This window comes from Anastrepha obliqua, chromosome 4 (genome assembly GCF_027943255.1).
Source record: "Anastrepha obliqua isolate idAnaObli1 chromosome 4, idAnaObli1_1.0, whole genome shotgun sequence".
NCBI lineage: Eukaryota > Metazoa > Arthropoda > Insecta > Diptera > Tephritidae > Anastrepha > Anastrepha obliqua.
This window is the reverse complement of record NC_072895.1, coordinates 23,886,276-23,899,424: the sequence shown is the minus strand read 5'-3', so window position 1 is coordinate 23,899,424 and position 13,149 is coordinate 23,886,276. Positions and strand designations below refer to the sequence as shown.

Genomic DNA, 13,149 nt, shown 5'->3' with positions numbered 1-13,149 from the left:
GGTTTTCTATTAATTTGTGGCATAACTTTTATTTATTTTTTATAATTTTAGGGCTCTATAGTTTTATGCCGTCTTCGTCGTATACCAAACGAGATCTCGTAAAACTATTGGATTGGGAAATAAGTTCATAGCCCTTTTTTTCTTTTATTTTACAACGCTTTGTTTGCTGTTTGGCAAGGCGTAAGTGCTTATTCGATAGAAATCTTTCTGCTCTACAAAACTATGTTAATTCTATTTTTCAGTTATTTAATTTTTCAATAGCTTTGAGACTTAGCAATGGAGTACCCAGGAGGCAAAAATCACGGAAATGGTCCAGCAGCGGAGGACCTTCTGAATTCGATGAAGAACATCTCAAATCACTTTTGAAGGAGAACGGTCGCCAAACCAGTTGTGAAGTGAACCCGTATGACCAAAATCAGTAATCACCATAAACTCCATCTAAATTGTTCGTAAATTTATCAAAAATGAACCGAAATTATCGTTTAATTTCATGGAATTGGAGCTGAATATCTCCAAAACAACTATTTATCGCATTTTAACTAATCATTTGGGCTTACGAGAGGTCTGTGCACCTTTCATTCCGCACAAATTAACCGACCATTAAAGAAGCGAGAAAGACGAGAATTTCCTTTACAACATTGTAACTGGTGATAAAACGTGGTATTTCCAACATTAACTTGAAACTAAGTGTTAAAGTGGCGAGAGGAAGGCCCCAGACGAGCCACTACCCAAGAAATCGCGTTTGGAGAAGTCAAAAAACAAGCCGATGCTCATTTAGTTTTACGATGCCAAGGGAATTATCTACTAGAAGTGCGTGCCATCGGGCCAAACCGTCAATGCGATTTTCTATCTTGGCGTTTTGAAGCGTTTGTTGCATCGCATTTGTCGAATTCGCCATGAATACCGCGAAGGAGGAAGCTGGCGGTTATTGCATGAGAATGCACCAACTTATCGATCCACTCTTGTGACTGAGTTTTTGAATGGAAATCGCATTTCAACCATCAATCACTTACCGTATTCGCCTGGTGTGGCTCCGTGTGGCTTCTACATATTCGGAAAATTGCATTTCGCTATGAAAGGAAAAAATCTGGCGTCCGTAATAGCCATCAAAAAGGCTTGTACCGACATCCTGAAGGACATTCTGAATTCCGGTCAATGACCTGAAACACTCTTTCGAAAAGTTTGTAGTTCGCGCAAAACAGTGTATCGAGGCAAAACAGTGTACCGAGTAATCACCAAATAATTACTTTCTTATTCAATTAAATTTTCATTTTGAATTGGCTTTACAGTTTGCCTTTATTTTTTGAATTGCGTTTTTTTGTTTTTGCTCAGTAAATTTTTGGGATGCTGTCAAAATTGTCAAATTCCTACTTTATGTGCATAATTTACCACAAATTGGACATGGGAATCGACCGAATTGCGTTTTGCGAATTACAAAATACAAATTTAAGCATTTCGTAATTTTTTTATTATTTTCAATATCCGATATTTGCGCAATCGGTGTATTTTTTTCTTTGGCCGCTCAGCGTATTAACCTTTGGTATTTGCCGCCAGTAATAATGGTAGCAGCTCTCCTACTTTCAAACACTCCGACCCTCATTACATACAGCTGCGGTGGTACCTCACCACCGTAAGCGCTCATCAATACCACCCGCGCTATTCGATTGCCGTGCCGTGATGCTGTTAGCGCTAAAATTTTGCATTTTTTTGTTGGCTTTTGAACTACGCTCATTTCGTTCGTTCGTTAGTAATTAGTGTTTACCTTTGCATTTTCACATTTCTGCGATTTCGGTAACTATTCGCTCTCCTTTCATGCCATTCCGCCTAATCAAGACCGAACTCTTCACTCTACCCCGTCAGTAGCTAGAGGCGAAAATTGTTTTGTAGAGTTTTTTTGTTTTTGCTTTTTTTGGTGTTAGCGCACTTTGCACTCCCTCCTCCGCCATTAGCAAGACATCGCATGTGTAGTGGTTAACATTTTTTGTGTTGTAATTTAAATATATCAGTTTGTTGTTGGCTCTTCATCAATGCCATTATCGAAGGTTTGATGTGAAATGCTGACCTTACAGCGGATTATCGATGAAGTTGCCTCCCATTTAATGCTCACCTTTCGCTGGCTGTTGCTCTTACTTTGTGTTTATTAATTGCTCGCATTTTTTATTTGGTTTTTTTGTGAGCCTATTAGCTTTTCATTCGATTGGTTAGCATTCGTTTTGAAAATAATTATTTGGTTTTGAAATGTACTTGAACTTTCGATAAAAGACCAACTTTGAACAAAGACAAAATGGTGTTATATTTTTTAAAGAGTTAATGTAATTACAGGGTTAAAACTAATTAAAGTACATGCAAAAAATATTGCTGTGGATGATTTAATCAGAAGAAAGCATGCATATATATATTTTTTCGTGGCTCCTAGAAGGAGCCTAGGGCCTTAACAAAAAGAGGTTCTCTCTAAAGTCGGTTTACTGACGATAGTTAAACGTGACAACGTCATAAGAAAAAACTGATGAAATGGTTGCATTTTTCAAAAGAAAATTTTAATTTTATTTGTTTGATAGATATTTTGTATGGATATAGAGAAGGAGGTAAATGGAATCGCAATGGAATTGATCAAGTTACATTTACAGAAACGTGAAAAATGACGAAACATTTATCAAATTCATGAAAGATATGTCATAACATAACATATCATAACATAACGTAACATACAATACCATACCATAACTTAACATAACATAACATAACATAACATAACATAACATAACATAACATAACATAACATAACATAACATAACATAACATAACATAACATAACATAACATAACATAACATAACATAACATAACATAACATAACATAACATAACATAACATAACATAACATAACATAACATAACATAACATAACATAACATAACATAACATAACATAACATAACATAACATAACATAACATAACATAACATAACATAACATAACATAACATAACATAACATAACATAACATAACATAACATAACATAACATAACATAACATAACATAACATAACATAACATAACATAACATAACATAACATAACATAACATAACATAACATAACATAACATAACATAACATAACATAACATAACATAACATAACATAACATAACATAACATAACATAACATAACATAACATAACATAACATAACATAACATAACATAACATAACATAACATAGCATAACATAACATAACATAACATAGCATAACATAACATAACATAACATAACATAACATAACATAACATAACATAACTTAACATAACATAACATAACATAACATAACATAACATAACATAACTTAACATAACATAACATAACATAACATAACATAACATAACATAACATAACATAACATAACATAACATAACATAGCATAACATAACATAACATAGCATAACATAACATAACATAACATAACATAACATAACATAACATAACATAACATAACATAACATAACATAACATAACATAACATAACATAACATAACATAACATAACATAACATAACATAACATAACATAACATAACATAACATAACATAACATAACATAACATAACATAACATAACATAACATAACATAACATAACATAACATAACATAACATAACATAACATAACATAACATAACATAACATAACATAACATAGCATAACATAACATAACATAACATAACATAACATAACATAACATAACATAACATAACATAACATAACATAACATAACATAACATAACATAACATAACATAACATAACATAACATAACATAACATAACATAACATAACATAACATAACATAACATAACATAACATAACATAACATAACATAACATAACATAACATAACATAACATAACATAACATAACATAACATAACATAACATAACATAACATAACATAACATAACATAACATAACGACAATGAGCAAGGTAACGACAAATGAGCAAGGTAACACTAATGAGCAAGGTAACGACGCATGAGCAAGATAACGACGCATTTTTTGGTGCGTGCAGCCGGCTACATCGAATTATAAGACGTTATCAGGTCAAAAAGTTAAAGTTAGGTTTATTCGATGTAAGAAATTTGCTTTGCCGCTGTGAACGGTTTGCTTGAAGCGCTTCTGTTTCAACTCCACGTGTTGGATAATCTCTCCCGCCTGCGACTTCCTTGTGGGCACCAGTCTAAAACTGCTTTTGCAACATCTCCATGGGGTTTCCGAAGTGTATGCCTCATCCATTTCCATTTTCGTCGCAGAATATCGGGATCAACAGGAGCCTGCCTCGTCAAACTCCAGAGGTCAGTGTTGAAGATACTGTTTGGCCAGATAATGCGCACAATCCTGCGGGGGAAACGAATGACGAATGCTTGCAGAGCTTGTACATCGCACATTGTCGTATTCCATGTTTCGCAGCCATACAGCAGGACAGACTTCACGTTTGATTCAAAGATTCTTAATTTCCTACTCCTGGATATATATTATATGATAAGAAGATCTCCAAACTTTGTCTAATATGCCAAATACAGCGCAACTTTTGCTATTCGTTTGCGTATGTTAGCTGCTGACCCGCCAGTTCTGTTAATGATGCTTCCGAGATAGCAGAGTTTGTTCACATCTGCGATGTAAATACCGCGTAACTGGAAGATTCAAGGTTCAGTGGCAGTGTTGAGGCACATCACCTTTGCTTTTGCAATGTTAATGCTCAGGCCTGCTTGAGCTCCGCAATCGCTTCCGCCCTCCAGCTTTGACTTTATGCGAGTATGCGTGAATTTGTGTGACAACAGACAGATGTCATCAGCGTAGTTTGAGTCATCCAGGTTGGCGATCAAGCCCCACGAAATACCCATATTAGCAGCTGCTGCTTGCAAATTCACCAGAAACGAATCCGATGGATTATTCTCTTTGGGCCATTTTGGAGAGCAAAGTCCGAACTAAAAGATTCACCGGTCTCGAGGAGCTGAAAAAAGCCTTTGTCCAAAGTGGACCAAAATACCTACAAGTCACATTCGGGCAGCTTGCGATTCGTTTCTGGACCGTCTCAAGGCCATAGTCAAGGTAAAAGGTCGGCATATCGAGCAAAAGTAAATCGATTCTTAATTTTGAATTATTTTCACACATTTTTCACTTTGAATTGAATAAAAGTAATTTTGCAAACTAAATTGTATGACCTTTTTAATTGGTTACCCCTCGAGTGCCGGACCCCGTATTGCGACAGTTTGATAGTAAATTTCCTAGCGTTGTGCTATTTCCCTTGATAAGCGACCATCAATGTTAATTTTAATGAAACAATTTCATCTGCAACCGTTTTTTCAATCTTCATTATTCCGAATAATTTATGAAAAGGGTCCTTTTAATTTGAACAAAGCAGTAAGTTTGTGGACGAAGCAGTTATCTAAACGAGTTTTTGAGTTTCTTTTTCCTTATCGCGAGTCAAGAAGCAGTACATTTTAGCAACAAAAAAACAACACCAAAGATAACGGTATTAAGAATAAAGCATTACTGACGAATTTGAATACGTGCGAATTTGGCTAAATATATTTTTTTTGCTATTTTTGTAATATATTTTTTATTTTTAAATATTGTTTTTGTAAACTTAAACTAATTCATTTTATTTCTTAATAATTGAAGCATTTAACTAAAAAATTTGATAGCATTATTTTCAAAAATGACTCTACAGTAATCAGAAATGCATAAATGTGGCTAACATTAAGCCAAATCTGCTCGCCACTGTGCGAGTATATTGCGACTATTAGTTATGCCCCAACTACAACAACAAAAGCCACTGCCGATGACAATAATTTATAATAATGCTGTTAGTTCAGTGAAGGTGACAAATGACTATTATTGCTTGACTAGTGACTTCCCTCTTGGTCGCGCTGCTTCGCACTGCTCGTAAGTGCCTCGGCAAAATCATAATTCTCCTTCTTTCCCCAACGTCCTAACGCGATTTTGACATCAATTTAATTGATGTTGACGCTGGTCGTTTTTTATGGTGGTCGCCGTTGATATTATAATTGGTGCAGCGGGCACAAATGGGTGTGGTGCAATACAATAAAAAAAAAACAATGAATACTATTTACATCAACTAGTTGAGGTTTACATATCTATTAATTATCTGAATAATGACAGGAGTCACTTGTCAGTGGCATTCATTCGTTTTGTATTGTATTTGTTGTTGACAAATTATTAGCTGGTTTTTGTACAAATTGAGCGTGTAATAGAGTTGACAACAATAAAATTATTTATTATTAAAAAAAAAAGCAGGAAAAACCACCCATACGAAACCGAAGGACTACAGGCCGATTAGCCTATCATCCTTCCTGCTAAAAACGTTAGAGCGATTGCTAGATGGGCACATCAAAGGAAAGATTACCAACAAGCTATCACCCTCTCAACATGCATGCAGCAAAGGTAAATCAGTAGAGACAGCACTCCACTCGCTAGTCGACACGATTGAGAAATCACTTCACTATAAGGAATACACTCTTGCTGTCTTTCTGGACATCGAGGGTGCTTTCAATAACATACACCCGGAAGCAATTATCCAATCGCTAACGGAAATGGGAGTAAACAGAGCACTCGTCTCGCTGATAGAACGAATGCTAGTCGGGCGGACGATACGCGCAGATTTGGGTGAAATATCCATTAAGAAATTCTCGATCAGCGGTATACCTCAGAGTTGGATGATTTCCCCACTTCTGTGGAACCTGACCGTCAATAATCTCCTTCAGCAACTGGAAAAAAATGGGAGGCAAGATAATTTCATATGCCGATGATATTGTAATAGCAATCTCTGTCAAACACCTACCAACTATGTGTGATCTTCAACAAAGAGCTCTGAATAGACTATCACTTTGGTGTAAAAGTCGAGGACTAGAAGTAAGTCTGGAAAAACGGATCTGATACTGTTTAGCAGGAAACATAAAATATCTGCTCTTCAACAAATACTTTTAGGAGGAAAACCCCTTAGGGTAACAGAAAACGCTAAATATCTAGGACTTGTGCTAGATAGGAAGCTAAATTGGGGCTCACAGTCGGAGATAGAGTACGCAAAGCTACGACGGCGCTATACTCCTGCGGAAGGCTCACTGGAAAAAAATGGGGTTTGAAACCCAGAATGATACACTGGTTGTACACAGCAGTAATTAGACCAGTTCTCTACTACGGTACTGCAATATGGTTGAATGCCCTGGAGAAGGACGTGAACATTAAAAAAGTTGACAGGGCCCAAGACTTGCATCTGTCCTTATAACCGGTGCAATGCCAACCACACCATCGAAAGCACTACATCTGATATAAAACTTCCTTCGGGTAGACCTGCAGGCAAAGTGCATTGCGCGCAGTGCAGCAATAAGGGTGAGCACTTTAAGTGGTCAAACACAGACTATGGCCACGGCAAAATACTGGATGGCACGTTGGGGCTTCCCAGAAAGATGGATTATACAGTTCCGATTATACTTGCCACTACAACGTTCGGGACTCTCCTACCCTCTAGGGCAGAGTGGGAACGAGACGTGGTAAGACATGGCGAGTCCATCCATGTATACACAAATGGCTCAAAGCTCGATGGCACGGTGGGCGGAGGTGTATATGACGAACATAGATAAGCATAGTCTTAACACACTGATTTCAGTTGTTACGGGGCTCTGCCTAATCGGTAGGCACGCCTAGAGAATGGGTGTGCAAGCACATGACTTCTGCAGAAGTTGTCTAGACGAGGAAGAGACAATCCCGCACCTTTTGTGTCACTGTCCTGCTCTATCCAGACGTAGACTCGCCATTTTGGGCGGACATTTCTTCAACGAGTTAGAAGACCTCGGCTGCGTCGAAATTAAGGATCTCCCGAAATTTTTGAATAGCACTCACTGGTTTCAGGAGGGATAGGGGCTAGCTCCCCATGCGGCATCACAATGGGCCATGCGCCTGAGTGTGTCCTACAATGGACAACCGCTTCAACTTAACCTAACCTTGCTCATTTCTGACAGATTTAAGATTTTATAAAGATGCTTAAACTTAGAAGCTTAGCTTAGTAAGAAAGTTTATTAAATCCACAAGTTGATTCAGAGAAGACTCAGGAGTGTAAAGGGCGCGCTTTAGTGGTGTCACAATGGAATTACTGTATTCAAGCCTAAGTGCGTCAAATGACGGCCACTCAACCAAAACTAATCTATCCTAATCTATCCTAGTATTGAATGAGCTATGAAGGATCTATGAAACTGCAACCCAGAATTAATTTTTTTTATTGGACATTTTGATGAAGCGGTTGATAATCAACTAAGTTATAGGGCTTTAAGTACGCAAAGGTGCGATAATCCGATTTTTTTTTTAATAACTATAAGGCAAGGTTTTGGAGGTGTTTGTCATATTTAATTTCTTGTGTAATTCGATTTGATGAAAATCGATTATAAAAAATGTAACATCACTCCCGAAATATATTTCGGTGCCGCAAAGTGTCATGTACCAAACGCTTAATTTCTTATTACTACATCAAACACCTCCTTTTTCAAATATGGTAGCTAAACATAGGGAAATATAGGCAATTATTTTTTTCAATTATTTTTATTTGCTATTCGCCCTCTGCTTCGTTAAACAAAGTGGAATACTTTTCCAATTTATTGAACGAACTATCAAGGACCTGTCTAAATAAGTTTCTTTAGTATAACGAATGCCTTCCGTCCTTTCATGAGGCTCTAATAGTTGCATGATGCCAGATCAGATCTATACATATACATATATGCGGTCCGTATATACATACATATACTCACCTCGCTCCCATGATGTACATGGAAGCCCAATATTTTATAGCAAATTATTTTCACTCATTTCTATTTGCATTTTTTTATTTTGTTTACTACATTTTGCATACATAGTAGATTCTACAGCAATTTTACTTACAAACATTGAATTACAGTGCATTGATATTAGGTATAACGTCCTTATAAATATGAGAGATACTGTCTTTATTTATTGTTTCTGTTCAATTGAACATTTCCCTTATGAGTGAATGTCCACTTTGAAATGACGAAGGTTACATCTAACTCTAAAGTCATTTCCTCCCGTTTCGAACTCTCCTCTTCAATCTCCTCAGCTCGCCTACAGCCTTCTTTTGCGTCCTTTTGTAATACCAAACCTCGGCGCAAAATACCAAAACGGATAAGCTCACGCCAAAGCCGTACATCCACCACAACCAGTGGAAATGTTCCAAGTCCAATGGTTCATATACAGCGGGCTTCACTATAGTTCTATTAATTATTTTCGCCATCAGCAAGTCATCATAGATCTGACGGATCCACAACTCAGTGAGTCCTACACTTTGTGCCTGATGGATCATATTGTTGATCGCTTCCTTATAAATGGAGTGCTCTTGCAAAGGTATTGACAGTAGAAGATTTTTTATCACATTGATTTTTTCGCTCACATAGAAGAGTGGTCGCGGTAAATACGACTGATGTGTTGACATTGCCTTCCACAATGGGTCACCTAGTGTATAACCAAATCGTGTATCTAAAGAGGAACGCTGATGTTGCAGTAGCTCGAGCGATGGTTCAATTATGAATTTGTTTTCCATGGTTCCGACGTATTTCGGATTGATAAAAAAAGCCAGAGTGCGATATAGTTTTTCACTTGCTTTAACTTTTATTTCTGAATTTATGAACTCCTCGAACGTTGTTAGACGGGAGTACTTATGTGGATTGCTGGTTAAATACGATTTAAGACCAGCTGCAATAAATGTGCTCATGAAAATGCCACTGAGCAAGAGAAAAATGTAAATAAAACGTTTTGTGAATTTCGCCTTAAGGTGAACGACCGAGCACGAGGGCTGACCAATTATACTACGGAGCACAACATTGGTGAATATCCAAATGAAGAAACGTAAACTGTTTTTTGGAGAACGTCGCCGCCAAAGTAAACCTTCCAATGTAAGAACGAATGAGAAGATGAGGAGTAGTAACAGAAGAAATAGTCCCAACACAGAATTGAGCAGAAATAAAAGTACTTCGCTGTCGGGTACTAGGGGAGGTAAAGGCAGCATAATAATCCAATCAATTGACAGCAAAGGTGCTGAAGTATCAACACCAGCTGTCTTTAAGCTTGAACTTCCGATTCCAGTCACTATGTCGGCAGTATCATTCTCTAATAACGCTAACATATTTGGTATTGGCGTCAAATTATCAATCACCGAATAGGTTAGTGTACCATTGTTTCGTTTAGCGAATTCACGCAAAAGTTTTGCCACAATCCCAGTAACCTGAAAATTACCAAACCGGTCACGCCACACAATAATCCATGGTTCAACACTCTCGGGAATAAAACGTATGGCGACACCCTTCATGTCTCTGATGCGATCGGGAAAGCAATCCTCCTTCATTGTTTTACTTTGGACATGGAACTGAGGAAAGTAGCTAAAAGTATAGAAGTGTCCATCGTCCACGTAGTCTCTGTAAATGCTGATCACGTTCAATAAGCGCATTTGGGCGCAGTATTCGAAAAGTAGTTGTTGCTGTTGTTGAAGTTCTTCACGGTTTTTTATCCATTCAGTCTTGTACTCGGTATCCCAGATGAAGAGAATGCGGATATTGCGTTTATTTTTGAGACAACCGACCATCGCCTCCAATGAATCCGACACAAATCTATTCGGTAAACAACGAATCACTAGGATTTTATCATTGGAGTGGCTGGGCGTGTGCGAGCAAGAGCTGTTTGCTTGCAGTAGCCTAACAGTGCCATAAGCGCTGAGAATTCGAATGGAATCGTCACAAAGACAACTCTGACTTGAGTCGTGGGCGTTGATAATGAGAAATGAGTAGATTTCTCGCTCCACTTGAATTTTGTTTATAATTTGGCTGATGTTGATGCTCGAAGTGTTTGCGAGGTGCCAGTTGCTTGAGAAGTGAGCCACCGACAGTGGAGAGTTGAGGAGAAGTATTGCACTGCTTATTAGCAACATTTTGCCGCAGACTCGTACTTTACTCTTTAAGAAGGCTGCTAAGACTGTTTTGCTTGTTCATATAATTTTACTACCGAAATCCGAAAGCAGGAACATTAGTAGCTAATATGTGAATGACCTAAAATGCCAGAATCTATGTATATAAAATTACCGTTGTGCAAGATTTTATCATGCGGAAAATGATCGTAATTGAAGTGTCGTCAAATATGTTACGGAAGGAAACATTTTCAATCAACCAAGAATTTTATTGGCTTGAGTATTTATTTGGGTGTTGATGAATGGCTTGAAGCAGTCACTGATTGATGAGTCTTATGAAGGGCAAATTAGAAATTTCATTAAGCGTTCATGTAGAGTAGAGCTGACGTGATTCGATTGCCATTAGTGAGCACTTAAATAGATTTAAGTAGCAACTTGCCGATGCGCTAGAGGCTTCAAACTTCGAATATAGCTCAAGACGGAGTTTCAATTATATATTTAGGTTCATCGAGTCTTCAAAAAGATGTAGGCGATTTCAATTTTACACTAATTTTACACTAATTTTTTGTTGTTGTTTTTGTTTCAGTAACATAAACATTCCATATAAATATTTAGGGAATGCTACTTTTATACACACCGGGGTCGATATCAGCCTGACCCTTCGATTTTCGGCTTTGAATTGCATAGTCATGTCAGCGTGTGCGCATTTTATTATACTCCACATTCTTCTAATATGGCCTTGGACATTTTCTCGCGGTTTGACATATGAAAGTAGCCCGTCGATTGCCTTTCTTAGACGCTCCACCAGTTCGAATAGCGTGCCGGGATTTGGGGTCATTGCCAGACGGGCCGGAGCGCCTTTATCCGAGTTTGGTGTCGCTTTCTGCTGTGGCTGTTAGGTAACGTCGATGTCGAGACGGGATCTTAGTGTCCCCACTATGTCATCGAGCTCATTACTCGAATGAATTGTCATTCTGTTTGTACGGCATTGACCTGCTGCAAGAGGTACTGCTACAAGAGTAAAGGCTTCTTCAGCTTCGGTATTCAGTTAGCTTACATTGCTTATCATTTCGTGTTGTTTTTTGTGGTTTTATTTAGTTTTGTTCATTATGTCCAGTGTTCAGAGCCAGATTTCATACCGAAACTTATGGGGAGTCATCTCAACTCAACCTACGTAGTCACCAAAGACTACGCGCTACCAGGTTTGAATAGGGCTGAGCAGCTTTCTCATATTACAGAGCTACACTGTTCGAGCCGCTTCAAATCCAGTATGTCATAATCAGGATCTTACTAGTATCAATCCTGATAACCCGCGGGCTGCGCTAACATTTTGTAATCAGCCACTCCGTATGTGGAGAACTCTCTCCGAAGCACCGATGGAAATCTAAATTACGGTGGGAGTGATCGACGGGCTAGTGGAGATTTTTACCTTGTGTTCCTCCTCCTCCTCTTCTTTTAGAACGCTAAGACGGAAAAACCACCCTGGTAGACAACTGAGCTCTTTAAACTTAGGGTTTCGTGCCGACGCCCATTTACTTGGGCTAAAAGAATTGAGACTCTCTCAGGATGGAAGCTTTATAAAATAGAGCTAGGATCCTCTTAGTCCGAAATTAAGAAGGCTAAGAGGAACTCTTAAAGAAGCTTCTGAGAAAGCGAGCTGCGTAGCCAGGGGCTATATACCAAGATTGTGGAGGGTAAAACCGCCACATGTCTTCATACCCAAGGAAGGCAGGAGCTCACAAGTCTTCCCTAAGGATTTCAGACCAATCAGTATTTCATCTTTCTTGCTAAAACCGTTTGACATACTGATTGACATGCACATAAGAGGCGAAAATCCTAGGGGGCTTCTTGAGGCAATCACTAAGTCTCTGCATAAACTGGGGATCGGAGCCGAGGTTCATCTACCGAGTGCCTAGCGACTGAATGACTGCAGCAGAGTGGGGTGACATCTCTTTCCGCCGGCAGGTAAATAAGGGCACTCTGCAGGGCAGTGTTCTCTCACCCGATCTCTGGGTTGTCTTTGTCAATGACTTGCTGAATGGTTTCGGAGAAGGGGTTACAGCTTGATTGCTTATGCGGATGATGCGGCACTAATTGATAGAGGCAAGTGTGTGAATACTCTTTAAGATATGATACAGGTATATCTAAACGCAGACTGCGGCTTGTCGGTAAATCCTCTCAAGATGGAACTCA

The 13,149-nt window shown here is 38.2% G+C and overlaps 1 protein-coding gene across 1 annotated transcript; it reads right to left on the bottom strand.

The window, feature by feature from the left end:
* Positions 1–8,500: 8,500 nt before the first annotated feature.
* Positions 8,501–10,980, bottom strand: LOC129244052 (uncharacterized). The gene is made up of 2 exons (XM_054881661.1): positions 9,178–10,980; positions 8,501–8,548 (listed from the first exon to the last, which is right to left on the bottom strand). The coding sequence occupies exons 1-2, from the start codon at positions 10,978–10,980 to the stop codon at positions 8,501–8,503; spliced, it is 1,851 nt and encodes a 616-aa protein (XP_054737636.1).
* Positions 10,981–13,149: the final 2,169 nt, after the last annotated feature.